Source organism: Gavia stellata, chromosome 17 (genome assembly GCF_030936135.1).
Source record: "Gavia stellata isolate bGavSte3 chromosome 17, bGavSte3.hap2, whole genome shotgun sequence".
NCBI classification, from domain to species: domain Eukaryota; kingdom Metazoa; phylum Chordata; class Aves; order Gaviiformes; family Gaviidae; genus Gavia; species Gavia stellata.
Window position 1 is genome coordinate 688,878 of NC_082610.1, and position 27,547 is coordinate 716,424.

Consider the following 27,547-nt stretch of genomic DNA (forward strand, 5'->3'; position numbering starts at 1 on the left):
GGGGGGAAAACTTGCTGGGAGTCAGCCTGGGGTTCCCAGGGGTGCTTTCCGGGGGGGAGTGCGGAGACGGGCCCCGCTGCCAGAGGCAGTACCAGCGAGTTTTCCCTGTCTGGTAGAGTCAAAGGCTCAGCGTACCAGGAGCGCAGGGTTAGTTTCACCCTGGGACTCCCTTTCCTTGCAACGGCGTATCCCGCGCGCAGAAGGAGCCTGCGTTTGTGAGCGCGTGCCGGGGCGGTGGGAGCTCTCGACAGACGGCTTCTTCCCTGCTGGTATTTGAACTCCGGCTCATCAGAGCGCTGTCATAGGACTTGAATTCTGCAGCAGTTTACAAAACACGTCATCAGCCCGAGAAATTGGCTCCATGCTTTTATGCAGTTAAATCTGGCATAAGGACACCTTCCTCCCATTCCCATTTATTGCCGTTTTTTGGAAGGACGTGCTTAAAGTGTGCGTTACCTGTAACGCAAAGTCACGTTGTCTCAGTGGGACTGTTTTAAACTAGAACCTGAAACAAAGATTTCAATAGGTTTAAGCATGTAAAAATGTTTAGTATTTAAAATGGATCATTTTGGGGAACTTTGATTAACTTGTGAACTCTGTAGAACTGGCGAATGAAACTTTGTCTTTTCTCTCTTCTCATTCAAAGGAAAATGACTCATTTGCTGAAGCTTTGCTTTTTAATCCATTGTTCTGGTTTCTCTATGGAGGTATGTGTTATTGTACTTCGCTTACTGAGTGATCGTTTTATGAGAGGCACCAACTTATGGCAAGGAAAATGAACGTTACTATTTTGGAGTGCCACAAGTATGTACAGAAATTTAATCAGCGTTGTGTACCTTTATAGATGTGCTGAAGACTTGTTACTGGTCTAAGAATAGGTACTTTTTTATTATCTCGGAGAGTTTGAACAGATTTTAAAACACAGCCTACAGCTTAAAACCAACAGCCACGTTTCTGTTGCATTGCAGATGTAGATGCTTGGAGCTTTCAGGCAGTGCCACGTACAAAGTGACAAAAAACCAACACAGTTTGGTTGCCGCTGATTATTTTTTTGTGATCTTGGTGGATGAGAGAGATCTCATGTCACAAACTGGCAGTTAACCTCTCATTTTTGAAACGTTGAGGCCTGACCGCTTGCTTTGGCCCTGTGCAACATGAGCGTCTCGGTTTCGTGTCTCTAATTTTGGATGTATTATCAAGATTATGACCCAGGCTGAATTCTTGTTGAAGGTTGCAAAAACCTCTCTATATCCAAACAGGATTGTTTCCCTGTTAATTATGATTTTGATTTTGAATGTCAAATTATTCGTCAGTTTAAAACTGTTACTAATTTATTGATGTAACTTTTTAAACCAAAGAGGCAAACCGTACTGGCCGTTCTTTGGGATTTTGTTTCACTTGGAGAACTGACAAAAAGCTTAATAAATAAATCCTTTGCAGTTTGTTCTCAATTACTGTTATTGTTTTTAATGGCGTTATTGCATCATTTCTGACAAACAAGAACCGTGATGCAAAGCAATGGATAATAAGGGTGTGGTCCCATTCACTTAAGCTGATTGTAGTTTGTGCTGGTGATTGAATGAGGTCACCCCTGCTCTGCCAGGGTATTACCCCCTCCTTTCCGTCCAGGCAGCTGCTCTGTCCAAATCTCCCCCCAAAAAAGAGATACTTAAAAAATGTCCTTAGGTCATTTTCGTCATAGACTTTATTTGGATAATAAAAGCTCTGATAGTAATTTCCTTGGAAAACCTACATTTCTAAACGTGACAGAAGAATGAATTACCATGAAAAAGAGAAGTTACAATCCAACTTAATCCCATTCACCAGAAAATCCCGTGCTGCGTTGTAAGCTGCCGTGCAGGAGAGGTGCAGTGGCCCGTGCTGCCTGTTGGACTGCCTAAATTGCTCTCACTCGGTGTTTAACTAAGTTAGCAGGGCAAGTATTTTTATAAAGACAAAACTTGAATTATTTCACTTAAATGCCCCAGTGTTTAATGGGGGAAGAGCTAGATGTAGGATGTAGAAAGACAGAAAAACGCTAGTGCAGAAGAATAAGCTACTTAATGTTCCAGCTTTTCAGTAGTTTGGGATTTGTTGGGAATTCCCTTTGACCTTCCTGGCCGGCAGTATTTTTATATGCATATACTTTTAGGCACTGCTTTCTCAGATTTTTTGACATAAAACCTCCTCTAGAAGTGGCTGTAGTCTGCACCCGCCCTTGCTTCTGGTGCATCGCCCAAACTCTTGTATAATTCCAAGGGGAAGGTGCCCGGTCTGCTTAGCGTAGCTCTTTCCAGTCTCCGCAGACTCCAGGCTAGGAGGACGTAAGCCTTTCTGCGTAATTCCTGTAATGCTTACCTTGCTGGGGATGTTCTTAGCTGCGTTGTCTTCCTCTTGCTGTATTATTTTAAAGTGTACATGGAGATGAAAAGAATCCCTCTTTATGCAGTTTAATTCATCCTGACTTCACTCGTACAAGTACTTCGGTATGCTGTTCATTCTTCTGGCTGCTGTAACCGCGTCACGTTTTGTCTTGTTCCATATGACTGTGGATTTCTATTTTATTTTTTTAATTCTCAAGCTGTGGAAAGATACGGTGTGTATCTATATTTGCTTGCTTAATTTTTTTTTGCTCTGACAGATAGCTTTGCCTGATGCTCTGCTACCTGTAGCAGCTGCCATCCCTTTGTCACTACTTGCAGTTTTCTGCTTAGAGCTGCCAGCTTGCTCTTTCCAGAAGATAAACCAATCTGGAAAGTCTTTCATCCTGGCTTCTGGATTCCATGCTAGACTGAAAATACGTTTACAAGACTAACCATCTTGAAAACTTGCTACAAGAGAATCTAGCTTCAGTGGGAAATGAAAACTGAGCGAAAGGGAAATGATGAGATATAGAGCCTCTTGTTTCTCGTTAAACAGGGGAGCTTGTTGAACTTTGAGTTGATGGTTGCGGCACCAAAAACAAAGCGAAGGCAGGGTGTATGAAGCTCTCAAACACTGACTGGTCACTTTGCTACCAACTCCTCGCAGGGATGAATGAACTAGACCATCATTACTCTAGTAGATGAGTTTTGAGATGTTTTACCTAAATGAGGACATGCCCATAAATGATTTTTTGGCAATTCACACGACACTCAATGTGCTGAAAAAGTAATTGACTTCATATAGGTGTTCAGACGGTGACATGGTAAGGTGGAAGACAGCATTTCTAGATGTATTTTAGTAGCCTCTTAGATACTAGTTTCAAAATAGTAAACAGTAAACCAAGGCATAGTAAAGTATAATGCATAGCCTTGCAGTTAATGTATCTGTCTATGATCAAACTGTAGGTTGTTTTTGTGTTAATTATAAACCTCTATAAATGCGGTGAAGAGCAGCGTGGTCTGGTTTAAGTGAATTAGAGCATTTAATTCGGCGCTCTGCTGAGAGGAGTGTGTAGTTTTTAAAGGACTGTAGGTTACCAAATGGGGGAGTCAGGTGGCTGGTGCCGGAACGTGAAGTAGGGGATGTCTGAATCACCTGTTGGGGCATCCTGGGAGGCACTCAGAGGGAAGGTGCCTCTGGCTGTCGAGCAGGAAGCTTGCTGCTGCGGAAGTTTTTTTGCCATGTTGATTCCTTGCTAATTTTGAAAATACTCGTGGGTCCTTCTTTTTTTCCTTTTTTTTTTTCTGGAGCTGGTTAGTCTGTGTCCTCTGGACTGCAAGGAAGGATAGCGTTAAATGCCGAACACCTTTTTAGCAGTGGCAGAAGAGGATTCTATCTGCTTATGAGGTATTGCATGTGTTTTCCAGTGGGATTAAGAGAGTGCTGTGAGAAGTGGCTGTGTTTTGGATTAGGATGAAATTGTAGTTCAAAGTAACGCTTACCTTGACTTTCAGAGCAGTTTTAGGTAGATGACTGGGTACGGTGTTTAAAGGTAAGTCAGTGGACTTCTCAGAAATCGTTGGTGATCTCCCGTTTATCATGCACTGTGCAACTTGAATATATACAGACTTTGGTCTTTTGGCATAAAATGGAAATGTAATGCTGGCTTCTATTACAATATAATATAAAAAGAAAATGTAAAAAGAGCCACTATGTACAAATACTTGTCACGTACAGTCGTTTTCATTCACAGTTTTTCTGTTCTCTAAGCTTGATGCTTTATCCCTGTGTTATTTTAATTGTTTATATTAAGGGATATTGTGTAGACCTCTAAAACAGAACTCGTGTCTTTATGATTTGATCTTAAATGACCAGACTTCCCGTGCTTCCGAGCTGAGCTCAGATAAGTTTTCCACTGAAAACAATAAATGGCTTCTCACTAGGAAAGGAATTTTCCACTTTAAATAAAAAAAAATGCGGGCAGTGCCATGTAAGAATATTATATATGTCGTAATCAATAGTTGTACGTGTATGCATATCAACTAGCTGCAGAAAGTTAGTTCTCATCTTAACTCCCGGGTCTGGCTGTGTGTACTTAAATCTTTTTTCTTTCATGCGTAAGTGCTTTCCCAAAATCAGTGTAAGCAAATGGACTCTCGTGGATGGGGAAGCAACAACTTGTGACTCCACGTACACTGGCAATGTTCTGCCTGAACCAGTATATCACACCAGCAAGGTCGCACATTTTAATAGTGTAGAAGAACAACTACCAAGCTTTGCTGTGGCGCTTTGCTGACACGGTTGTTCGAGCAGAAACCCTGTGTGTAGAGACGGCTGCATGTAGTTCTGCGGGCACAAACCTCTAGCCGTCAGTACCTGCTCTTACGGTTTCATTTCATCTTAGTTCTGAAGAATTACTGGGAATAAGGCATCTAGAGGCAGCATCGTAATTCTTACAATTGCAACTGTTCTCATTCAGAGATTTTTTAAAATTTTTTTTAATGACTAGTTTTTCTTGTAATGTGTAATTCCCGTGTCTGGAGTGAATTCCCTTCTGTTTAGTCTTGAGAGTCTGTTCAGTCTGCTGCAGTTTTTATTAATAGGCTTTGAAATAGAGCTGTGCAGCATCACCATCGAGTATATGTACCTGACGAACCAGGAGAGAAATCTGGAGGTTTTTAGATCTAAGTGTTAGCACAGTTGGTGCTAATTTTTTTTCAAGTTATTGTTGTTTAACTCAAAGCACTGGGAGGAAAATGAGCAAGCCCCGTTCTTGTGGTAGGCTTCTGTCGCATCCTAGTGCACAACGGACTGATAACTAAATTTAGTGCCATTGTAAATTCTGTTTTCTGTGCTGTACAATACATAAAACTTCTTCAGTATTATTGACCGCTGTCTATGTATTAGACTTACTGAGGCTTCACTGGCAGGCGAAGGTGTAAGTTTTTCTGCTTTCTGATGTCAGTTTTCTCTCTTCTCAATTTTAGGAGAGCTCATACCTTAACAGTCTTGTTCATCCTCACGTGTGCGCTGGGCTACGTAACCCTGCTTGAAGAAACACCACAAGATACAGCCTACAATACAAAGAGGTAAATATTTGGGAAAGTGTTCCTATAAGGTGTATCTTAGAAGAAGGTAGCTGTATGAACAAGTTCCCGTACACGCTCTTACCTTGTGGATAAACTACCTCAAATGACCTTTGTGTTAACTTGTTTAACTGCCCGAACCCTTAGAAAGTGACAAAACCAAGCATAAGTCTATAAGCTGCTTTGATGCTGGTCGTTGAATTTAATTTCTAATCAGTTTAGTGTCACTCACTGTCATACCTGGTGGCTGCCGTGCGTATGTGATTTAAAACAAAATACGGAACGCTAAAGCCTCAAAGTACTGGCTCTGTTTCTTTGGCAATGATTTTGCCTCTTTTTCTTAAAATAACCTAACTTTCTAAATTACGTGAGCTGTGACTAAATTTTTCTGAATTAAGTGTTTTTTGTAAAAATTATGTTCAAGATTTCAATACAGATCATTATTTGTGGTTGAAAATTCATGTGAGAACTTGTAGCCCAAAGGGAAAATCTTGGAAAATAAGAACGAGATGAGTCCTACATGTGTGGTCCATTTCTACCATAATTTAAACTGATTAAATATAGTTGAATGTCTCCTCTTTTAAAAGAAATACAGTAGGGAACAAAAGGGGGGAAGAAAAGTGGTCTTTTAAAAGTCTAAGTATATTTTAAAAATCAAGGGGGTGCTTACAGACTGCAAAGCATCCTTGCTATAAGCATGAAAATCATTGTTTTCTACCAGTCTAGTTTCTTAAATATAACGCTATTTTTTTCCCGTTGCTGTTAAAGGGTTTCTTCCTATTTTTTTTACATTTTTTTAAAGTGACTCAGGATATAGCATTCATTGTCATGGAGATGCAGGAATTAGGGTATTTCCTGAGATAATTTGGTTGTTATTCTGTCAGTTACACAATAGCTGTAGCTCTCACATGTGTGCTGAGCTGAGGGTTTGCATTCTTATGCGTGGGGGTGAAATGGAACAAGATGGAACACAGTGCCCTGTCTGGAGCTGGGAAAATTTCTGCGAGGCTTCGGTGTGAACAAATGCCATTTTACTCCCAGTTACAACAAGTGAGTCTAGGGAACGGATGGAGGAGTGACATTCTCTGGAATGGCAGCTCAAAATAAAGAAGGGGAAAAGCTGAAAGAGAAGTGATGACGCATCATTAGGGAATAATACAGATCTAAGGTGACTCAGTGGAATATCTTATTATTGAGATTAGAGTCTTTACTGCTTTAATAAAAACAGAACCAGAGAAGATTAATCAGCGGATTAACCTTTCTTTCATGATATAGAAGTTGCTTTCTGCGCATTCAGTGCGGGGAATAATGCATCTAGTTGTTAAAATCAACTTAAGAGCGTCATACCAGGCAATGAGTAGCAAATGTTCTTTGATCACTTCTGCATCTCTTTCTTGTGGAATACTGCCTGCAATACCTAAATGCAAAAATACTTGAAAAGCAGCATCCTGAGAATTGTATACAGTCTTCCAAATACTGGGTTTTGTTACTGGTTTTGAAGGATACATCTCTTTCCACTCATGCTGCAGCCATCTTCATGTGCTATTGCCGTAGTCATTCAAGCTACAATTCCGAGATAGTAGTTAACTTGGCCAAATCATTACTTTTTCCAAGCTAAAGATGCAGACAAAATGCATGAGTCCTGTGGGCCTTTCCTAAGCTTTACCTCTGTTGCCTTGGCCCCGATGTACAGAACGGATGGAGGTGTGTGTGTTGTTCAGTACACTCCTTATGCTGAGTCAGTTTTCAGTGAACTCCTGTCTGGTCTCAATTAAATCTCTTTTCTAAGGTCTTTGAGGTAAGTGCTATGCCAAGTTTAGCACCATTACGCATGAAGGATTCCAGCTCAATTCATGTTCCAGCTGTTGTTCTTACCTTCTTTAGCATCCGTGTGCCTGCCGCTCTCTTATGTCTCATTATTCCTGACCAATTTTTTGTGACTCTTTAAGCATATATTTGAACAAAAAGAGGCATTTCAGTGCAGGAGTAAGGTGGTCACAACATGCATAAGTATATCCACATCCCCAATTTTCAGAGATTTTTATTTTTGCTTCCATAACTTAAAATAGCTTATCCTACCCTGAGATCTTTTTCAGTCTTAATGTAGAGTTGTGTGTTTTGATCTAAAATTTTGGCCTGCGTGAGGCTGTCAGTGCGTGCAAATATTTCATGGGAACAGTTGCCTGCTTAATGAACAGAAGTAGTTTTATTACCAATGAGCAGTGTCTCTAGCTGTCAGGATTTTTTATTTCCAACTACTGCACAATGACAGTGGAGCAGTGTTTCGGTGCTTAGGTGCAAAGTCTAAATACATGCTTGCAACCACTTAAACCTCCTTTGTTCTCAGGCTCTTGGCTTGAGAGGTGCCAGAGTGCCTGTGAACTGCATTAGGTGCTTAGAGCTGAACATTAAATTGAACCAGAGAATACAATTTGCTGTGCTAGCTGCTGTTGCTGTGTTTCCTGGAATAGCTAAAGCAATAGGAAGTCATCTGAGGCTCCCATCTTCTCCCCTGTAGAAGTGCTTCATCCAGTCACTTACAGAAGCGGCTGAGGGCAGGATGAGTGGCTGGGTTCACGCAGGAGAAGTGATGGACAAAAACCAAATTAGAGCATGAACCTATGAGATCATGGGGTGTGGTATCTGTAGCTAAGATTTATATTTGCATGTTTATATGTTGGTATTTGAGTGCCATTTTCCTTCCTGCAACATGTTAGGGCAATTAAAGGAGGAATTTTTTTTAAGAGAAGATTCCTAGAAGTGTTTTATATGTAAATCTAGTCAAAGTTCATTAGGATCATGCACACAGATGTTGATCTGATCATGTGATATATGTAATCAGTTTGCCTCTGTGGTCAAGACAGTTGAAAATTTACTTTGTTAGCCAAAGAGATGTTGCGCTGCAAAACCTGTCTGATCGATGGGACTTTTTATTCACACAGTTGCTATGGCATTCAAAGCAGCCTTGAAATAGTCCATCCCGTCTGACAACTGTCAGCTTCTCTTCCGTATAAGTACCCAGGAGGAGCTGACAGGACTGAGCTCCAGCTCTGAGCGTAGCTAAAAAAATATTCGGCGACCTCCTTTGCATACAGTGGCTGTAGAAGAAATCCACATCTCCCAAATACTTTGACTGCTGAGCAGGGCTTCTGGGGGAAAAAAAAAAGTTAATTTTTTTCCATATAAAAACACATTCAGGTTTAAAAAGTCCTGTACATTGAATTTCAAGTCGTTTAACAGTCTCTCTTCTAAGATGCCTTTCTACACTAGTTTTTGGCAATAACTGATCATTGCTCAGCTGTGGTAACAAATCTAGGTGTATATGTATTTGCAAGTTGATGATCTCCAGCTCCTGTTGCTGAATACCTACAGAGAAAACAAGGTAACAAGGAGGCTAGACCTCCATCTGCCAGTCTTCTAGTTCTTCAGCTTGTGATAGCGCTGAGGGGATTGTACCAGTCATGCTGCTGTAGCTACAGCCAGAGAAGGGACAGGGGAGTGGGAGCTGACTCCTTAAAAGCCTAGAACAAAGGACGATATACAGATACTTATAGACAAGCTTCATTGTCTTGTGTCTCTGAATCGACTCTTAAAATAGCACAGACAATGGCTGGTTTGTACTAATGAAACTGTGGCCATGTTCTCCCTTTCTTACTTGGTTAAGTGCTGAAATTATTTTTGTAGGCATGCTTTACTATTTAGTGTCTTCCTGATCTGCTGCTCGAGAAAATACACTGGCCGTGCCCCTCCAGGCTGCCTGCAGGAGTAGTTTGAAGACCACCGCCCCGCAAATCCTAGAGAATTTCTTACCTCAAGCCATGGTAAGCCAGCAGGCCAAGCTGCTGGTTAGGCTTCGAAAGCTTCATAAGGAGGCAGTATGGTGATGTTAAGGGGAAAAATTCAGTTACCACAGGAGAAAAAAAAGATAATGGCGCTGATGTGGTTATTACGCAAATTTTTTTCTTCAAAACTTCCCATGGTGAACTTGAAGTAAAATAATGTAGCTGAAACTCCAGCTTATTTCAGCGCAGCTGCTGCATCTGCTGTTTGGCTGAGACTGGATTTTAGAAAAAGGAGCGTAACTCTAAGTTCCTGTGGTGATTTAGATTCAGGTCATCTCCAGCTTTGGGAAAAATTACCCTCACAAGGCCTAAAACAATGATCTTGAACATCTTGGTTCATGGCTGAGCATAATGAGGGCGAACAGAGATGTGTATTGTTGCATGATACAGAATGCAGACTATTCTGTGTAAATGTAAATTTGTAGTCCTGGTATTTCCAAATACAGACTAGCGACTCAAAATGCAGAATATTCTCATTATTTGAGATCAGCTGAAAACTTTTGTGGCATTTTCATCTCTGAAAATCGTGATGGAACTATCTATTCGCTGTTTCATTCAGTAGCTAATTCTGTTGTGCTTCCCAGTGTCATAAAGCAAGCAAAATAACTGAGTTACATCTGTTAAGTAAAAGAGATTTTTAGTTTCAGGAAGCACAAACTTTTTATACTCAGAGGTGAATGTCGCAAAACAGTTTTCATAAATCTTTGTTTTCTATTTTGTAAGATTTTGAAATGTTTAAAGCATGAATAGTCTACCGTTGCTTCTAATATGTAACATTTCCTCAATAAAAACAAAATTATTAGGTATTTTCTCTGGCTCCTGCAAACAGAGCCATTTTATTTACAGGCAAGGGTTGCATCATTTACTGCAAACACGGCCTACGCTTGTCCTGCAGTGTAGTGAGGTATTTCTCAATTATCCATCTCTTCAGCCAGCTCTTAAGCAGGTAATATGAGAAAGCATGAAAGTTCTATTGGGAGTTCAGATGTAGGAAAAAAGAGCATTTTTAGATTGCATTATACCATTTCATCCATTAAGACTAAAGGACTGTGCCCCAGTACAGGTCATGGAGTCTTGTCTTCATGAAAAACAAGTGGTGCCCCCTGAAAAAGAAATGCTGTTTTGTGCACACAAGAGGTTTAAAATCTCAATTACTTAAAATCTCAGGAGAATTTTAAGTTGATGTTAGGTACTTTGAAATTAAGTGCCGGACCTCACCCCAGCTCGCATCTCAGTCTGTTCTGCAGACTGAAGGAGCGGCGTTCCTGATGGCAAGGGTCGGGCATTCCGACACGAGTATTTGCATTTTCTCCTTTTTCTTTTACTTGCAGACCAAAACTTTACTGAAAAACACACTGCATGTAATTAGTGGGTTTCAAGTCCTGGATCTTGAATGTTGCTTGCTTAGTTTGCTGTTTAATCAGTAAGGATCTCTTCCTGGAGCCTTCCGGCTGCCCTTAAGGGTTCAGTTGCACATTGGCTTAAGCTGACGGTTTAGCCTCGACTGGGGGCTGCTGCGTTCCTTCCTTGTGAGAGTGGTGAGCTGAGCCAACTGAATAGGAGTTGTTTTTTTCCCAGGTTAGTTTTCAGCTGGATCAGTCCTTGCACCATCTCACCCTGGTAGTGTGCAGGAATGCTGCCTCCTGGAAGGAGGCAGACGGCAGGACTGCAGCAGTCCTTATTTAGGTCTGACCTTGCTGAGGATGAGAAAACTGTGCAGGTCTGGGCTTAGGGTATTGGGATGAGGTCGTGGGTCTTCGGTATACTTGGGCTCCTGGTCTGATAATTATTATTTTTCTTTAATGTCTCTGCTACGTTCTGTTAGGCTCTACATTATAGTTCCAGCTTTTAAAATAGCACCAGTGCTGGCTTGGTCTTACAAGCTCCTCCTTGTCTGTAGTTGACTAAGAAAATGTTTTGGAGTGGTGACAAGTTCAACAGTTCATTTTTAAATTTCATTGAAATTTTACTGGAGCGATGAGAAGCTCTCTAACTTGAGAGCTTTCACGCCACAAAATTTTAAGTGTCTTTCTGACAAAGTGGGCATAAGAGCTTCTCAAAGATGTAGCTAAGCGTTCGACTTACTGTGCGTCTCATCATCATCTGCAGACTAAGGCTCATCATGTGGATCAAGGAACTGCTCTTTTTGTTTTGTTTTTGCTGGATGAGTTCTTGGCCAGATCAGGCTCCTCACCTGGCTGGCCGGATACTAGTAAATGACAGCAAAATGGAAGGGATGGAAGCGTGCAGTTAGTGGGGAGGAAGGGAGAAGGATGGATGGGTAAACTTTGGGGGTTGAGACGGTCTGTCATGAAACCGTGCTTGAAAGTATAGGAATTTATACCTGTTTCCCTGAAATACAATCTCCAAAAGGCATCTATTTATGATTGACATGTTTAGTAGTTAAGAAACAAAGAGCAGACCTTTTTTACATCAAAGAATGTAATTTACAGTTTCATTAGGAAGATGAAGCAATATTAACAGTTTGCTCTGTTTTTCACTTTCAGAGGTATTGTTGCCAGTATTTTGGTTTTCTTATGTTTTGGAGTTACACAAGCTAAAGATGGACCATTTTCAAGACCTCATCCAGGTAATTTAAGTTGCTTAAGTCACTCTGATATTTCTGATAAATTGCATGGTTTATGGTGAACGTAAATATTTGTGTTACTCATACAGAAGGTAAGTTGTAATTTAAATTATAATATACATTCATTAACACTGCACACTTATCACATAGCCTCCCAGCTGCCACCCAGCCTCCAACAGCATAGGGATCCTTCTGTGCTTTCAGTCTGCATGCAGCATAGGATTTTTTTTTGGATCTCCCTGTTTTGGCTTCCTGTTTGTTAGTAAAAAGCTTTGTGTGAACTCTCAGATCCTTGAAACCTTAACTTCCCTTGTTTATCCCCCCGCCCCTTTTTTTTTTTCCTCCTTTATGTAATGGGACTGCATTTCTGACCATGTATCCGGTTGCTGGAGCACTATGCCCCCTTTGCTGTACTGCATTATCCACACTAACTGGTAGATTAGAAGCCCTTGATTATGATTTTAAAGATTTCTGGTAAGACTGTAAGTCTTGAAAGCATTTGAAAGCACAACACAAAGCCTCTTCCATGTAGCGTTATGTCAGGTGAAGTATGAAAATATTTTAGTATCTTTGATCTTCCTATTCTTAGATGTAAATAATTGAGAAAGAATTAAGAGAATTTATATATGCTTACATAATACTCCTGAAAGCATGAGACTCTCCTACAGTCAAATAAAACCATAAGTATTTGTTATGCCAAAAATTTAACCTTCCAGTTTAGGAATGCTGTTCTATATGAGAAACAGCAGACATGTTAAAAACCTCAATAAAGCAGACGTCGTTCTAGAGCAATGCCCACAGCACACCTCTGCAAACTTAAGCTTTTATTCAGAAGTGTGCATTTCTGAGGTCTTACTAAATAGCAGTTTTTAGCCTTTCCTTCCTGTTACAGTTAATTCTGGTTCCTCCTATAAGGCAAATTACTCCTTTTAGGACACCAGTGATATTTGAGTGCTTTCAGTTTTAGAACATCCAGTGGTTTTGTCTGGCATGGAAGTCGTTTTTATTCCCTAGAGTAAAGTAGTACAAATTGGATGGGGGAAGTCCAAAGGTCAGAGATCTCTATAGCAAACTTCTAGCATAGACTGAGCCAACATCTACCACCTCTGTATGCTCCTGTCTTGGAAACGGCAGTTCCTGGACTGAAGCTGGGTATCTTTCAGCAGAATCAAATTGTCCACAGACAGGGCAATTGAAGGAGCTCCCATGTATTCAATCACTTCAAATAGCGAGTGTATTCATGTCGTCTTTTGTTACCCTCACCTTTCCTCTGGCTTGTTTGATGGGATGATCTTCTGAAGAGTAGTTTTCAGGGGCTATAGCAGTTCACTAGGATAGTGGATACTTCCACGGTCACAGCAAGACATCTGGGTGCCTATTTAAAGGAGAATGCCAGTCTTTCTCCATACCTCTCCGTGCGAAGGCTCTTGCAGGCAGCCCTGTGAGATTCAGCGTCAGCTCTCCAGTTACAGAGGGGTGTATTAGGAAGTTCCTGACAGGCAATCGAGTCTCTGACCTTAGCTTCGTGGTGCTGTTCCGGGCGAAAGATCTCATCTCAAAGGAACTGGCAGCACAGACCACTGGTGTGCGCTGCTTCCATTTATAGGGCAGAAGGAAGCCTTTGGGTCAGTCAGGTCACTACGATCACATACAGCCGCATTAGATCTGTTACGTGAACTCTTCAAGCTGTATCTTAAAAGTAGCTAGGTTTCATGGCCTGCTTCTGTCAGGTGATTTTTTTGGAGCCCTATTATTCAGTATGTGTGTACCTATTTATGACCAGCTCAGGGATGTTTTATATTTTTGTCTGGGTTTTATGCCTAATGTTGTTGTTCTGTTTAAATAGCTCTTCTTACTCAGTGTTTATCCACCTGATTTATTTATACACAGCTCACTTATGCCAACTCAGCGTTGGTTTTGCTAAAGCAAACAAATTTTGCAAAAGCAACAAGTTTTGCTTTTAGTCTCCCCCCTCAATATAAGTCTGCTGTCCCCATAATGTTTTGGTAGTCCTTCTGTGTTTCGAGTTTTCTTCTTTAAATGGCTGTCCAGAACTGTGTAGCATATTACAGATGTGAGAGTGCTTATGTTTTTTATGCTGGAGTTAATGCTTCCCAGTATCTCTCTGGCAGTGCCTTGATGTCCATCTTTATATTGCATGTGCTTTTTTCATGGCTGTGCTACAGTGACAGCTGAGTGACTGGCAGATAATACCGAATCCTGTTTCAGCTGATGAGCTAACATGAAAGTGTACTTGTTCCTAAGTGTGAAACTGTATTATAAGCTCTCCTATTAATCTAGTCCTTTGAGATAATCTGATTTTGTCTTTCCTGGTTCCTGCCTTTTATCTGCCTTCGCTGCTGCTGTTTGTGCTCTGTGTTATTAACCTACTTTCCACTGAGGCCATTAATGAAACTGATCTTAGCCACCACTTAAGTGGTATCTGTCCAGACTGGTCATTTTTTTTTTTTTTGGCCAGTCTTTAGTATTACTGGTAATGTCAGTTTTAGCCAATAGCTCATCCAGCTTTACTGTTTTTCTACTGATTTCACACACCACACTCCCTCATTTTCTCCAGTTTAGCTAATAATTTGCTACATGGACCTATACCAGTTGCCTTACTATAATTCAGAAATGTAGGACTATCATGAAAATAAGTATGTATGACTATTTAGGCAAGAATTCTTTATAAACTTACCCTGCTTTTTATCTCAATTTCCATTTTCTTCCTGTAAACCATTGGCTTCAAGGCCTCCATTTGGTTCCATCCAAACCTTCTAGCAAAGGAGGAACACTGCCTTAACCCCAAGGAACAATATTTTGCAGGGGACAAACCTTAAGCTCTGCTTGAGGGTCCATTTATTGGTGGGTGAACACCCAAATTTGGGGAGTGTAATGCGTTTAATGATAAAATTAATTGTGCATAAAGTCAGCATCAGTATGCTGACTTTTTAGTATTTACAAATAAAAGGTATTCTTCATTCTTATTGTCAACTCCTTTTATGGAGCCTTGAACGTGTGGATAGCCTGGTGTTGTAAGAGTTCAGTGATGCTTTATTGTCTTTGTAAAGATAACATGCCCACATTGTAATTTTAAAGACATGTTCCGTGACAGTTATTAATGCCCTAAGAAATCGCTTTTAATATTCCCAACCTTTGCCAACAGTTATTTTGACTTAATACATCATGCGTGACAGCACGAGCCGTGGGGAGAGTAAACCGTGAAGTTCTTTGCTAACCGCCCGGCTAGAGGGCTGAAGGAGCTAGAAATGAGCAGGCGAGAGCTGGGTCTCTTCTGCCCCTGTCCCTGGGTAGAAGGCGCAGGCAGAACAGGCTGCTGATGAAACTGGGTGGAGCAGCTGCTTGCCTTGTAATTCTACAAAGAAATCCTTTCATTAGAACTTCATCCGGGGAATAGTATGTGATCTGCCCCTTTCTGACAACTACTTTAACAATGCAGGAATCTGGATTCGCACCACTGGTTTTGCATAAATGTATTGGAGTATTGGGATGGTGATACTAACTGGCTGCTTTTTCACTGGCTGGGTGGAATAAATGACTCTCTATGTGGGGGTTTGAACAAGCTAAGCTTTTAACTCATACCTTTCTATCTTAACATAGCATTTAATGTGTTCAGGCATTACATTTAGAAATACAAAATTGCCCACACAGAGCTAGGACCAGTCTGAAGGGCTCGCCGGCCTCTGTTGCTCCCTCGGTTGTCCCACCTCCTAGGCATGGCAACTCTCAGGTTGCGGGTGGTGCTTTTGAACCCGAGCTCGCTATGGAAAATCCTTGTACTCCAGCGCAGTAACTCGAGCAGGCACAGGCTGGCCCAGGCTCATGTGGCTGCTCAGCGCAGACAGTTCTCCCTGCTCGCGTCCTGTGCAACTTCTGAGTAGCACTTCGTAGCTTCCACTCACTTAGCATCTCTAGGATAAGTGCCTTGCTTGGGCACATAACTTAGAATTTTTTTTCTTTGCTCATTTAGCCTTTCAGGTGGCATAGGTCAAACTCAAACCTCTGATAAGTAGGGGTAAGTGGCTGGTTGTGCACTCAGCCGGGCAGCGCGCTCTTGTTAAGTGCTCATCTTGAGTTCCCAAGTCTCCCTGCAATGGCAGCAGTTCAGTGTTTGAGCATAGTAATCACTAAACTATCAGGTATGTAAATGATTAGTTGAAGCCTACTTAATCGGGGAGATAGTCCTAATTTGAGGGAGGTTCATGGTGACAAGTGCATTTAAGGAAAACAAATATTAGAGGTATGCCAAAACCAACTTTACAGCTAAAGCTGAGGCCAGTCCAGGAAGAGAGAGAACACAATGTTTGTACAGCTTTGAAAACATCTTGTTTCTGGTGTACGCATGCAGATACAAAGTAGTCTTCAAAACCTCTTGGGTACTTATGTCAGCTGGGGAGAAAGCACACTAAATTATACCTAGATCTTTTTTTTTTTTATAATGAAGTATTGCTGAGCGTATTCAGCAGCTGCAGATCATCTGTTGCCTGAACCCTATGTATATAGGAGAAGAAAAGGCCAGATAAGGGTTTAGATTTTTCTGCTTTCTGGGCTATATGTACATCAGTTTCAGAACTAGTCTGCCACATTTGTGCCTGTGAGTAGTGTAAAATCTGTCATACAAGGCTTTGTAGGTCAGAAAAAACTCAGCATTTTTAAGGCTCGTAGTCTGAAGGTGATGTTTGACGGAAACAACGCTCAGTTCTTGTGGGAGAGGTGTGTTAATGAAAGGTTAATTCTTACTTCTGATGTGAACATAGTGCTTACCCTTCAAGGTATGCAGTCATTATAGGAAAGCATAGAAAACACCATATCAAACACAAACTGAAAGTCACCACTGTATTTCTGTTCTGCAGACTGGCATTCAGAAGGCTGATGGATTTTTCAGCAGCACAGTGGTGCCGGCTTGGGGAGAGGTTCCTCTCTTCCAAATAATCCTTTGACCAATGGAGAGTATTTTTGCTTGTTTGTTTTTAGTAAGCTGCATTCTAGAAAGGCTCTCGGTCGGTCCTTCCAGGTGAAATTTGCCGGTGGATTTGAAAGTTAATCAAATCTGCAACTTTTGTGTAAGGACAGCTGTACAAGAGGCACTACTTACTGCCTCACCAAGGAGAAGGTAGGCTAAACTCTGCTTTTCCCTCCCTCAAGGAGGCCAACGGGCAAAACCACCTCATACTGTGTGTTTAGAGGTTTGGGTTTTTTAATGACTGACCCCTAAGAAGACACTTCATTGTACTGCATAATTAAGAAATGGCAATTATGTTTGTAGACTTTACGTAAAAATCTTAAAAGTTCCAAATTTCCCGTGAAAGCTGTTACAGAGCTCTGAAGTTCCTGTTATCCAGGCCACACCTGCCTTTTTTATTTTTCCTTGTCTTTTTTTTCCTGGAAGTGTGAAGTAGGCCATTTTGATGAAATTAATTTAGCAGTTTTGCTGAAAAAAGGTCACACCTTGTCACATTTCAGTCTATTTTAATGATGGTGTCAGAAGCAGGCTGTTAGAGACTTCTTTTAAAAATGTGGATTGTTATTTTTTTTCCCTACTTGAGGCTGAATTGGGCAAAGATGACATTTGTTTCAGGGGGAAAACAAGCCTCTGTGAAGCTCTGCAACACCATGGCTAGTTGATATCAGGTTCTGAGCTGATAAACATGTATGTTTGCAAGCCTGCAGTTTATGTTTAGTTCTTGCATTATGCATGTCATGGTCCTGCTTTTAACATTAACATGCCTAAGTTGTCTTGGAGTTAATAAATCAGGCCTGAAGGTTCTTGGTTTTTTCACTTCATGGCAAACCATGTTCATGCAGGTGGAATAGCTTGCTGTCTCGGCTCAGCCATATGAACGCCTGTCTTGATTCCACTTTGCCCCAATCCAATTCTGGCTATAACCATGGAAGGAGAGCTCTGTTTTATAAGTGTAAACAGGAAACACCTGAAGGAAAGCCTATTAAAATCATTCCAGAGTGATTGGTATGTGATGTTACTTGGAGATTTAAATATCCACTTGGAATGAGTCCAGTTTTGCTGAATTACCGTGTGTAAATTTTTGAATGTGGTTAGGAAAAAATGCTGGAGCACTCTGTACACATACTGGCTCTGCATTAACCTGCTTCCTCTCGTATAGGCGTTAACAAAAATGCTGGATGAGATTTCAGAGCCCAGAAATCACTTACAGAATAGAGGCCAAACCAGCCTCTGGGTGAAGTAGGATGAATTAGGGGCATAAATGCAGCCCATGGACCACAAAGCTTGTACCCAGGATAGTCGGAGAGCCTGGTTCCTGCGGACTGAGTCTTTCGGAAGAACTGAGGGAACAGTGATGCATCTGGAAGTGTACAAACACTTGAATTTGTGTACCCTTTAGATTCAGGTGTAGCTTCAGTGTGAGAAGAGCTGTAATCACACATCTTGGCAGGGTGAAAAATGACTGCAGACTCTGAAGCAGCTGAGTTTTGCATGATGTTTCTCTTATTATGAGGAGTTTCAGGTGATCTCGTAGGTCTTGCATCTAGCACCTGCTAAACCTTTGGTACATTTTTTTGTAATTTAATTCCTAGTAAAAGTGAAAATATCTTTGGTATTTTGAAATGCTTTCTGCCTTTTGAGGAAACAACCTTGTCTTCAGTGAAAACGATGGGCTTACAAAAGTAGAAGCAGTGGTTCCTCCCACCGCTCTTAGTCTTGTCTGGTTTAGCAGTACATAGGCAGAGGCTGGCAAAGCGCGTTAGCTGTGGTAGGGCTGGGAAAACCAAGGTTGCATAGGTCAGGTTACGTGAGATCGTGGAGAAAGAAATTAGATTAGTTCAGGACGGATATAGTTCTTTTCCAAGGACTGCCAGAAAGCATTGCAAGTGGCACGTATCATTCCTTCTAATTCTTAAATATTTAGTTCATTGGGTTGAAGCGTTCTTATGGATCCTGGTCCATTCTCACAGATCCAGGTCGTTGCCTGAGCAATTCTGCCAAATTTACATAGCAGCCTGTCTGGTAGTTAAAGAGCCTTTCTGGTTGTACTCTTTAGGAAGGATGGTGAACACTTCACTTGCATGCTGGGCTTTACAATTTCTCGGTGGGAGCATCTCTTCTTGAAATGTTTAGTTATATTACAGAAAATGAATAATTGACTGCTATTTTGCTTGAAAGCTTGCTAACATCCCGTTTGCCTGTTTCTGTAGCTTACTGGAGGTTTTGGCTGTGTGTCAGCGTTGTGTACGAGCTCTTCCTCATCTTTATACTCTTTCAGGTAAGTAACTTAGACCTCTAGGTACTAAATGCCAGTTTAACGTGGACTTAAAATCCTTTGTGGTGTTCTTTAGGATTCTCACTGACTACAGGAGATGCTCTTCATTTTTGTGAAATAAAATCATTGGGCTGTTTAGACAGACTTCTAGGTTGGAGAAAAGTTATAATATTATCAAAATATTTCACCTTGTTGTCTAACCTCCAGTTAGTGTCAGCCTAGGTTAGACACCACAGTGAACTGTTCTTAAATGAGTTGATAAGAACTCAAGAGTTCTTGTTTAGATCACACGATCAGGAGTTGGTGCTGCTCATGTTTAGTCTCTGCTGTGCTGGACCTGATGTGACTTGCTGAAGTTATGTACCAGCTGTTAGTTTCTTAGATCCTACAGATTGCGGAGTGAATTCAGCTTGTTTAATCTTTTGAAATACTTTTTACCTTGGATGATAAGTGCTTTGAATTTTTTTTTTTTTTACAATAAACTGAAACTTCATACACGACGTTGTGTAGTGGCAGCAAACTGAGGATGGTGTGTTTTCTAGAAAGACGTGCTATTGGTACTTCCAAATAAAGCACATTATTTTTTACCATATTCTCATCCTTCCGTAAGCAGAAAATTTTCCCCTGGGTTTTACAATTCTGTGACTTCTCAGATGCAACAGTTGAGGTAAAATATTTTGAGATAAGCAAGAACAGTAAACCTGACGCTATTAACAAAGCTGTTGTGTTCCTATACGTATACTTACACCACTGCAAATCAAGTCTGAGTGCCAAGAAGGAACTCGAGATTTTGAAAGAGACTCACCTTTCCTCAGTTACACAATCCAATGATTGCAGTCATCTCCTCAGGCAACAGAGTGATGTGAAACCAAAAGCAAATGTAGAGCTATTAAACCATGAGAGGTAACTGTCCTGTTCTATCAGACCACTGGCTACTTTCCAGATTTAGATTCCAATTAGAGTCCCCAATTGTTAATTTTCAGATAGGTCCTTCTTGCTGGCATCTTAGTAACGTTTGGTGCTCTGGATTTTAAAAGGGTTTTGCAAGTACTGTCACATACTCATCAGGTAGCTTTCAAAAATCATTTTAGATGAGAGAAGGACAAGGAACATGTTTTTAAAAAAAACTGGTTTTGCCTCTAGAGGCCAAGTGATCTTGAAGTGGGGCTGGAATTCAGACGTGTCAGGATGTGTCTTCTGTTGGAGTAGGGCATTTGCTTTGCAAACAAGCTTTTAATATTGATCAAACCCTTTCCAGCTAATCAAAGATTTCCTTTGGCTCCAGCATTTCTTGATCAAACCCTTTCCAGCTAATCAAAGATTTCCTTTGGCTCCAGCATTTCTTGTTCTGCTTGGCTTTCCTGGAGCCTCCCCAAAAGTCAGTGCCAAGCTCTCCTAAGAACACAAAACTGTCCTTTTTTTTTTTTCCTTTCTTTTTCTTTATTTTTGTTTGCCTGGCTTGTTGTTTCACTGGGCAGCTGGAATGTGTTGGCAGTAGATCAGTAAACAACATGAGTTTCTGTCCCATTGACATAACTTGGGGGTTCAATGTAAACCCTTACGCAGGGCCCTAATGTCTCATTAGGGTTTCTTTCAGGCTGCCTGTCCTGCTTGGAGGGAGTGGAGTTCTGACCCTTTCACAGGCATGAACAGGTCTGTCTTGCCTTTTTTGTTGTTATTCCTCACCACCGAGGAATACTTACTCAGTTCCAATTTATTCTTATGTTCTTACTATTTCACATCACCCTGTCTTTTTGCAGGCACCTTTGTAAATGATACACCTGACTGGCTGCAGTCAGACTGAATAATGTGTTTCATTCGTATTGTTGTAGTTCTGAATTCTAATAGAAAAGCCTGGAATTGCTGTGCTTTCCTCTGGCAGTATGTTAAGTTACCAGCCATTTCGTTGTTAGGGACATGCACTAGCTGTTGCTCAGTGGTTTACTAAAAATACATTATTACTTTACTAAAAATACATTATTACTTTGCAGGGGTTTAAATAAGGTTAAAATTATGCTGAGTCTGTAAGTGACTAAACTTCCTTAAAAGCAAATACAAGCTCGTGCATAGTTGAAACTTGTCTTACAGTTCATGTGACTTTAGTGGGTTTATTCTATAATGTTATTATTGCTATTAACTAATTTTGGCCTTGCCCTGCTTTTACTGTCTGCTAGTCTGTCATAGGTGTTACATTGCTTCTGTTGTAAAACACTGACGACAACAGTGAGCACTTCCATTGGGAAATACTTATGCAGCAAATGTGTGTGTGAGTTACTAGTGAGTTAGTTCAAGTTTTGGTCACTGTTTATACCTAATATTTTGATAATTTCTTCCTTGCTGTTCGCTTCAAGTTTATTACCTATGCCGCTAGTGGGACCTTATTTGAAATGACTGCTTATTCAACGAGCTGCACTGAATATTTTCTGCCATTAAATGTGTGCAGTTCTCGACCTTCTGTAGCTGAAGTGAGCTGAGCACACATGCACGACTAATCCTGCTAACAGTGCACGTAATCGGTGTGCTCAATCTGCTGATGCTTGCATGTACTGTATTTTGTCCGAGCTGCATGTTTAAAGTGCTGCTGGATCTTTCCCAGTCTAGGAAGCCGGAAGGTCACTAGCGCAGGAGATGCAGCCATTGAACGAGCCTTTCCTGAGTTACTGGCTGCTTTTTCTTTACCCTCGCCAAGCTCGAGGAGGGGAGAGGAAGGGCAAAAGCGTCAGTGGGAAGGATGAACTGCGTGCCTGTTCGAGTGCTAAGCTGTTGGGAGGGAGGGGGGGCATAGAGGAGTGCCTTTGGAAATGGTGTTAAAGATCTCTGATTTTTCATCTTTAAGAAATCTTAAGTTCATTCTCTAGTCATTTTTTTCCTTAATACTTAGCATTAGAGGCTCAGAAAGTCAGGTATGTATGCTGTGTGATGCTTCAAGGTCTGGGTGTATTTCAAGAATTGTTCTGCAACACATTTTAAAAAAACACACCCATTTGAGGGTATGATGTTGATCTTGATTATCTTTGTACTTTTCTGTGCATTAATACTTATTAAGAGGGAAACATGGGTTTTGCGTTCCTTTTGCAGACTGTACAAGATGGCAGACAGTTTATGAAGTACATTGATCCACATTTAGGTGTTCCTTTGCCAGAAAGAGACTACGGTGGCAACTGCCTTATTTATGATCCTGGCAATGGAACTGATCCATTTCACAACATCTGGGTAAGAAACAAATGAAGTTACTTGCTAATGAGTCTGACTGTTTTTTGGTAAAAGGTTGCTTAATTGAACTCTTTAAAGTGCAGCCCTGAGTCTTTCTGAGCGTTGAATGAGATAACAGGTCGTGACTGACTCTCTAGCTTTCTTATTTCTCTTCTCTTGACCTTTCCTGTTGATCAGATGGAGATGTCTCTCTTTGTATCCTAATTACATTGCCCAGAAGAGAGGGTACACTGTTTAACAATCCTTGTTTCTCAGATTATTGATGTAAACCTTTCCCCTAGGAGTTTGGGTTTGTTTGTGTGCTTAACGAATCTTCTACTCACAGTCACCTTGAGGCACAAAGTTCAAAAGTTGCACGTTGCCAAGCAACCCATAAGTTGCACTTTTCTGAATACCAGAAACCATCAGGTTATTGTTTCTCGCTGGCAAACAGAAGACTGGAAATTCAAGGGCAAAGGAATTAGGATTACTTACAACTCCCTGACTGCGTGGAGCTGTTAGTGCTTGTGTAGTGAGGAGCACTGAATCCTTTGGGTCTACCGTGTAAGTCTTCAGTGCCTCAGGAACTGTCATAACTGAGAGCAATTACAGCTCTCCTTTTCTAGTCATGCACCAAAACTAGGAAGAGGCAAGGCACTCTTTGCTCAGGGATTTATGGTGGCAGGACTGATAAGATTTAAGAAGCTCTGCTCGATACAAGATGAGGATCTGGTGAAGAAATGCATGTTCTTGCTCTGGCTTGAACCTGTTCTGCTTCTGTCCCCTTGGAAGGCAAGGAATGTGACATTTAGCATTAAGAAGGTAGTCTCCACTTTATCAGTACGATCCTAATTCCAGTTTCTCCCCCTTAAAATTGTTGACTTTGCTTTAAAGATAGCCTCTTTGTTCACTGTACTTGAGAACACAGAAACTCATAAAATGCATCTAGTATTTATATGTGAAACAGCTGAAGCTTAGTGCTGCATTTTCCTTGGGGGGGGGGGGAAAGTAAGCTTTAAGAACGGGTGGTTGTTTGTAGTGCAAATGACCTACGCTCTCTTCTTGGTTTATAGGACAAACTGGATGGATTTGTTCCTGCTCACTTTTTTGGCTGGTACCTGAAAGTAAGAATGGGTCTTCTGTTATATTTCTGTTGCAGTACTATTCTACTTTTAAAGCTTGACTGCTTCTGTTTTAGTGATGCCAGTCTTCATGATCAATTATATTAGGCAGTCATCTGTGAACTAGACTAAGTGTTTGTAATACATGAAAGGCTTTTTTTTTTCCCCCCCAACCATGTTAGGTCGCCTCATTTCTTTCCAAAGTAACATTACATTGACAAGCTCCCTCCTCCACTGTAATTCATTCTGAGGTCAGATCAATAAAAGTAAAAACCTTTACTCCTGTAGCAAGGTAAATGCTTGCATGACCTTTAAATGTAGCATGTGGGAAAGACAGTGTTCAGAGAAGGCAATGAAAGTCTGTTACCCAAACATAGATGCATGATGATACACTACTGCTATTCTAAGGCAGGCTTTTGCCAGTGGCATCCAAATCAGGATTTTAAATTGTTAAATGGGTAGTGGTTTAATTCTTGTTACTTTTTAGTCAACATCAACCAACTGTGGAAGGAATTCCAGTTGTGCTTGTCTCTGGCAGAACACATTCAACACATGTTTTGCTGATTACTTAGGTCTAAATATTAGCTTTTTTTTTAACCTGAGCAAACTTACTAGCTAACTTTATTTTGCCCTGCAGACCTTGTTTGTTTTTTTACCTGTAAGACCACCACACATAATAAACTGGGAAAGCTCAGGCCGTTTTAAAAATAAGCTATAACTGTTGTTTTGTTTTTCCTTTTCAAAAGTGCTGATGTATTCCTATCAGTGTTTTGGTTTGTTCTGATTTTTTTCCCCCGTGACCAAAAGGTGAGTGTGCTAGACACGGGGAGATTTTGACTTCAGATCAACATGTCAGTGGCTTGCTTTATTAGTGTACAGAATTGTAAATTTGGAGAAAACTTGGATCTTCTTCATCCAAGAGAATTACATTGGAAACTTAAATATCAGAATAGCATTTCAGTTACATTCTGTATTTATTTTTACAAATAATGTCATACTGAGGAAAAAAAAGGCCTAAATAGTGAGAGCCTGGTAATAAGACATAAGTGGAGGAGTAACACTGAGGAACTAGAATGGGATAAAATTCAATATGCCAGTCCACTCAATCAAGCTATTACCTGCAGGAATGCTTGAGATAATATGTCATCTTGTCAACCTGCAGTCTGATCTGAAGAGCCTGGCATGCTCCACAAGGTGTTTGTTTCTGTGCTGCTAAGCTTGAAGGAAACTGGCTGCTATATTTCTTATTTGTCAGTTAACATATTTTTCTATAAAAAGCTGGAAGATGAGTGTGTTGTCTTCATAAACATTGATGAGCATGTGTTTGGGTTTTTCTTTTTTTGTCTGGTTTGAGTAACAGACTTTTAAGCTATATCTCAAAGCACCAGAATGGCAATATTGAAAATGCATGTACCTCATTCATCAGAAATTATTGTGGGCCTCCCTGTTTGCTTTGTAGTCATTCAGATCACATGTTGTCAGACTAACATGATAATGCACATCTTATATTTTTTCCATCTTCTGGTTGAGGTGGTCAACACCAAGCTACATTTACTTCTGCAGAATCGGTACTAGCACATTTGGGCTTGCCGCCTTCCATCTAGGCACCCTTCTTGAGGATACAGCAGACCAGATGTACAGGCTCTGTGCTCTTATCCACTTATAAATATGAAATAAAGTGTTACCACAAATCTCCTCCCATGTTTTGACAATAGGCTGAGATGATACATATGTTCTAGGACTGCAGCTCAGCTGAATCCTTATGCTGAATGTGGAAGAAGATGCTGTTCTTCATTGCTCACCCTATCAAGCTGCTAGCTGGTATAAAGTAGACTCGGGTGTCCCAGCACAGTTAGGGCTGAGATTTAGTGAAGGTGACTTTCTAAAAGTTTGCATTAAGCAGCCTCTGAAAAGCCTTTGTTGAGCAGCGTTAGAACGATGCTACTTGTGGTGGTCGAGCACCCAGTAGTTCCATTCATTTAACTAACTTACGTCCTTCTGAATCCCATCTTGCCTGCCTTTATTCTTTCATGTAGTGGTATTAATGTCATCATCTATACTCTTCAGTGTCTTTCTTGTCTATTGTGCTGCATACTTGATAAGTTTAGAGGCCTGTGAGCATTTGGCTTTATTAGACTATCACATGACAAAAATAAGATTGTTACGAGTTTTCTGATCCTCTTCTGGATACTGGAGACAAGATACTCAACTGTAGAAATAACTGGTAAACAAAGCACAGCATGTGTCCTCTGTGTTCAGAGTCCAGAAGTCTTAATCTCATGTTCCTTAAGTGATCAGTTTTGAAATTGGGGAAAAAACTTAAGAATTTTTTCATACACTGTTGCGAAACTGTAAATCTGAGCAGTGTCTCTACAGTATTTATGGAGTTCTGCTTTATTTAGATTTCTAAAGGGCATTAGTGTAAGTGGTGTCTGATTCTACTCAGTCTGGTGTGCAAGTATTTATCTTTGTAATAGTTTTTAGTATGTTGTGCAACTGTTGTGGATATTTGACAAGACTTTTTTCTCCCTTTATATAGACATTGATGATTCGAGACTGGTGGATGTGTATGATCATCAGTGTAATGTTTGAGTTTCTGGAGTATAGTCTGGAACACCAGCTTCCAAACTTCAGTGAATGTTGGTGGGATCACGTATGTACTGCATAGATCATAATATATTTGTCTAAATGGAAGCCTGTATTTTAAAGGGAGGGGGTAGGAAGTGGTGCAAACTAAATTATATCATGTGCTTGTGGCCAAAGATGTATGTGTGACTACTGCAGCTCAGGAGCATTGGTGCTTCTCTGTGCTGTAATATGTTTGTCACTGTTTGTATAATTTTGCGGGTTTTCAAACTATTGCACATGGTTAAATATTTGTTTTGGTTCATTTAATGCCAGAGAAAGAATCTAAAGCTTTACCTGAATGTTTTCAAATATTCGGTGATGGTACAAATCATAAAATCTGAAATTAAGAGAAAGGTAAAACTTTTTGTATAAAGTTTCGTATAAAGTTTTGTATGGTGTTTTTCTTGCCTGTTAAAAAAACCCAAAACCAGACTCAGTGTAATTTGTGTCCAGCTCTTCCTTCTGTGCATACCTATCTTCACTGTTTTCTGAAAACAGTAAATATTACTATGTTTAGAATTTCCGGTGTGGTTTATAAAAAGGTTTTAAAAGATAAAGGTTTGGCCCTACTGAAAAGCTGAATGGTCTTTCATGTGATCGTCTGTGACCATTCTTGTCCTAAAATACTGCTTAAGTGTATTTTTTCAAGCCAGAGGGACTACTGTGATCTAGTTTCTCTGTGGAAAAAACAAGCTCTATAGCTTGAAGTGACAAACGTCTTTTTATATATATATATATATTTTTAATTTTCCTATGAAATTTAAATTGGTTACCAGAGTGATCAAAATTAACTACATTCAGGGCATACAGCTATGGTGGTTCTGTTATTTTGGCTTGGTTTTATTCTTACAGTACAAGCTCTCTCCCTTGCTTGTAATGATTTGTTACGTGGTTGTATTTATAAAAGTAAATGCATTATGTATAAAGAGATCAAGCAAAGCTATTTTGCCGTCAAAAAAACTTCTTATGAAATTAACACTCTGCTTTGCTTCTTTGAATGCGGAGGACAGACAATTTTTTTTCAGCTCAAGAGCTCCATCTCCAGAAGTAACACTTGGCAGTAAGACAGAGCATGGGGAGAAATCACTCGTTTAATTTCACATCTTGAGCCTGGAGATAAGTCATTTCTTTAGGAGGCAGCCTGAAGCTTAAAAGAGTATGTTAAGTTATTTGGCATAGTGAAATCCAGTCCGTAGGAACATGTTCAGATTTTTTTTTTTTGCTGTGTTTTTAGAGTTCTCACTCAACAGAGTGGAGTTGAGTTGATAGTAAGTGGGAAGAGGTCTGTTCTGTAGCAGAATTAATACAACAAAAGAGAACCTGCAGCCATCATCCGGGGAACACTTTTGCTTTGTTTGAGTAGGCTTGGGCAGCTGAGATTCTTTCTCCTGACAGTTCATGCTCCTCTCTTCTCTGGGCACGTTCAATCCTTGTGACTGTGAGTGTGTCTACATGTATGTGTACCTAT

At 40.5% G+C, this 27,547-nt stretch overlaps 1 protein-coding gene across 1 annotated transcript in view; it reads left to right on the forward strand.

Annotated features, from left to right (window-relative positions):
* Positions 1-27,547, forward strand: part of PTDSS2 (phosphatidylserine synthase 2) — a 44,302-nt gene that overhangs the window by 4,730 nt on the left and 12,025 nt on the right. Inside the window, exons 2-7 of the mRNA XM_059825795.1 lie at positions 5,352-5,453; positions 11,800-11,882; positions 19,074-19,141; positions 22,217-22,351; positions 23,404-23,454; positions 25,991-26,104. Coding sequence (XP_059681778.1) covers positions 5,352-5,453; positions 11,800-11,882; positions 19,074-19,141; positions 22,217-22,351; positions 23,404-23,454; positions 25,991-26,104 — 553 coding nt within the window. The remainder of the gene's footprint in view (positions 1-5,351; positions 5,454-11,799; positions 11,883-19,073; positions 19,142-22,216; positions 22,352-23,403; positions 23,455-25,990; positions 26,105-27,547) is intronic.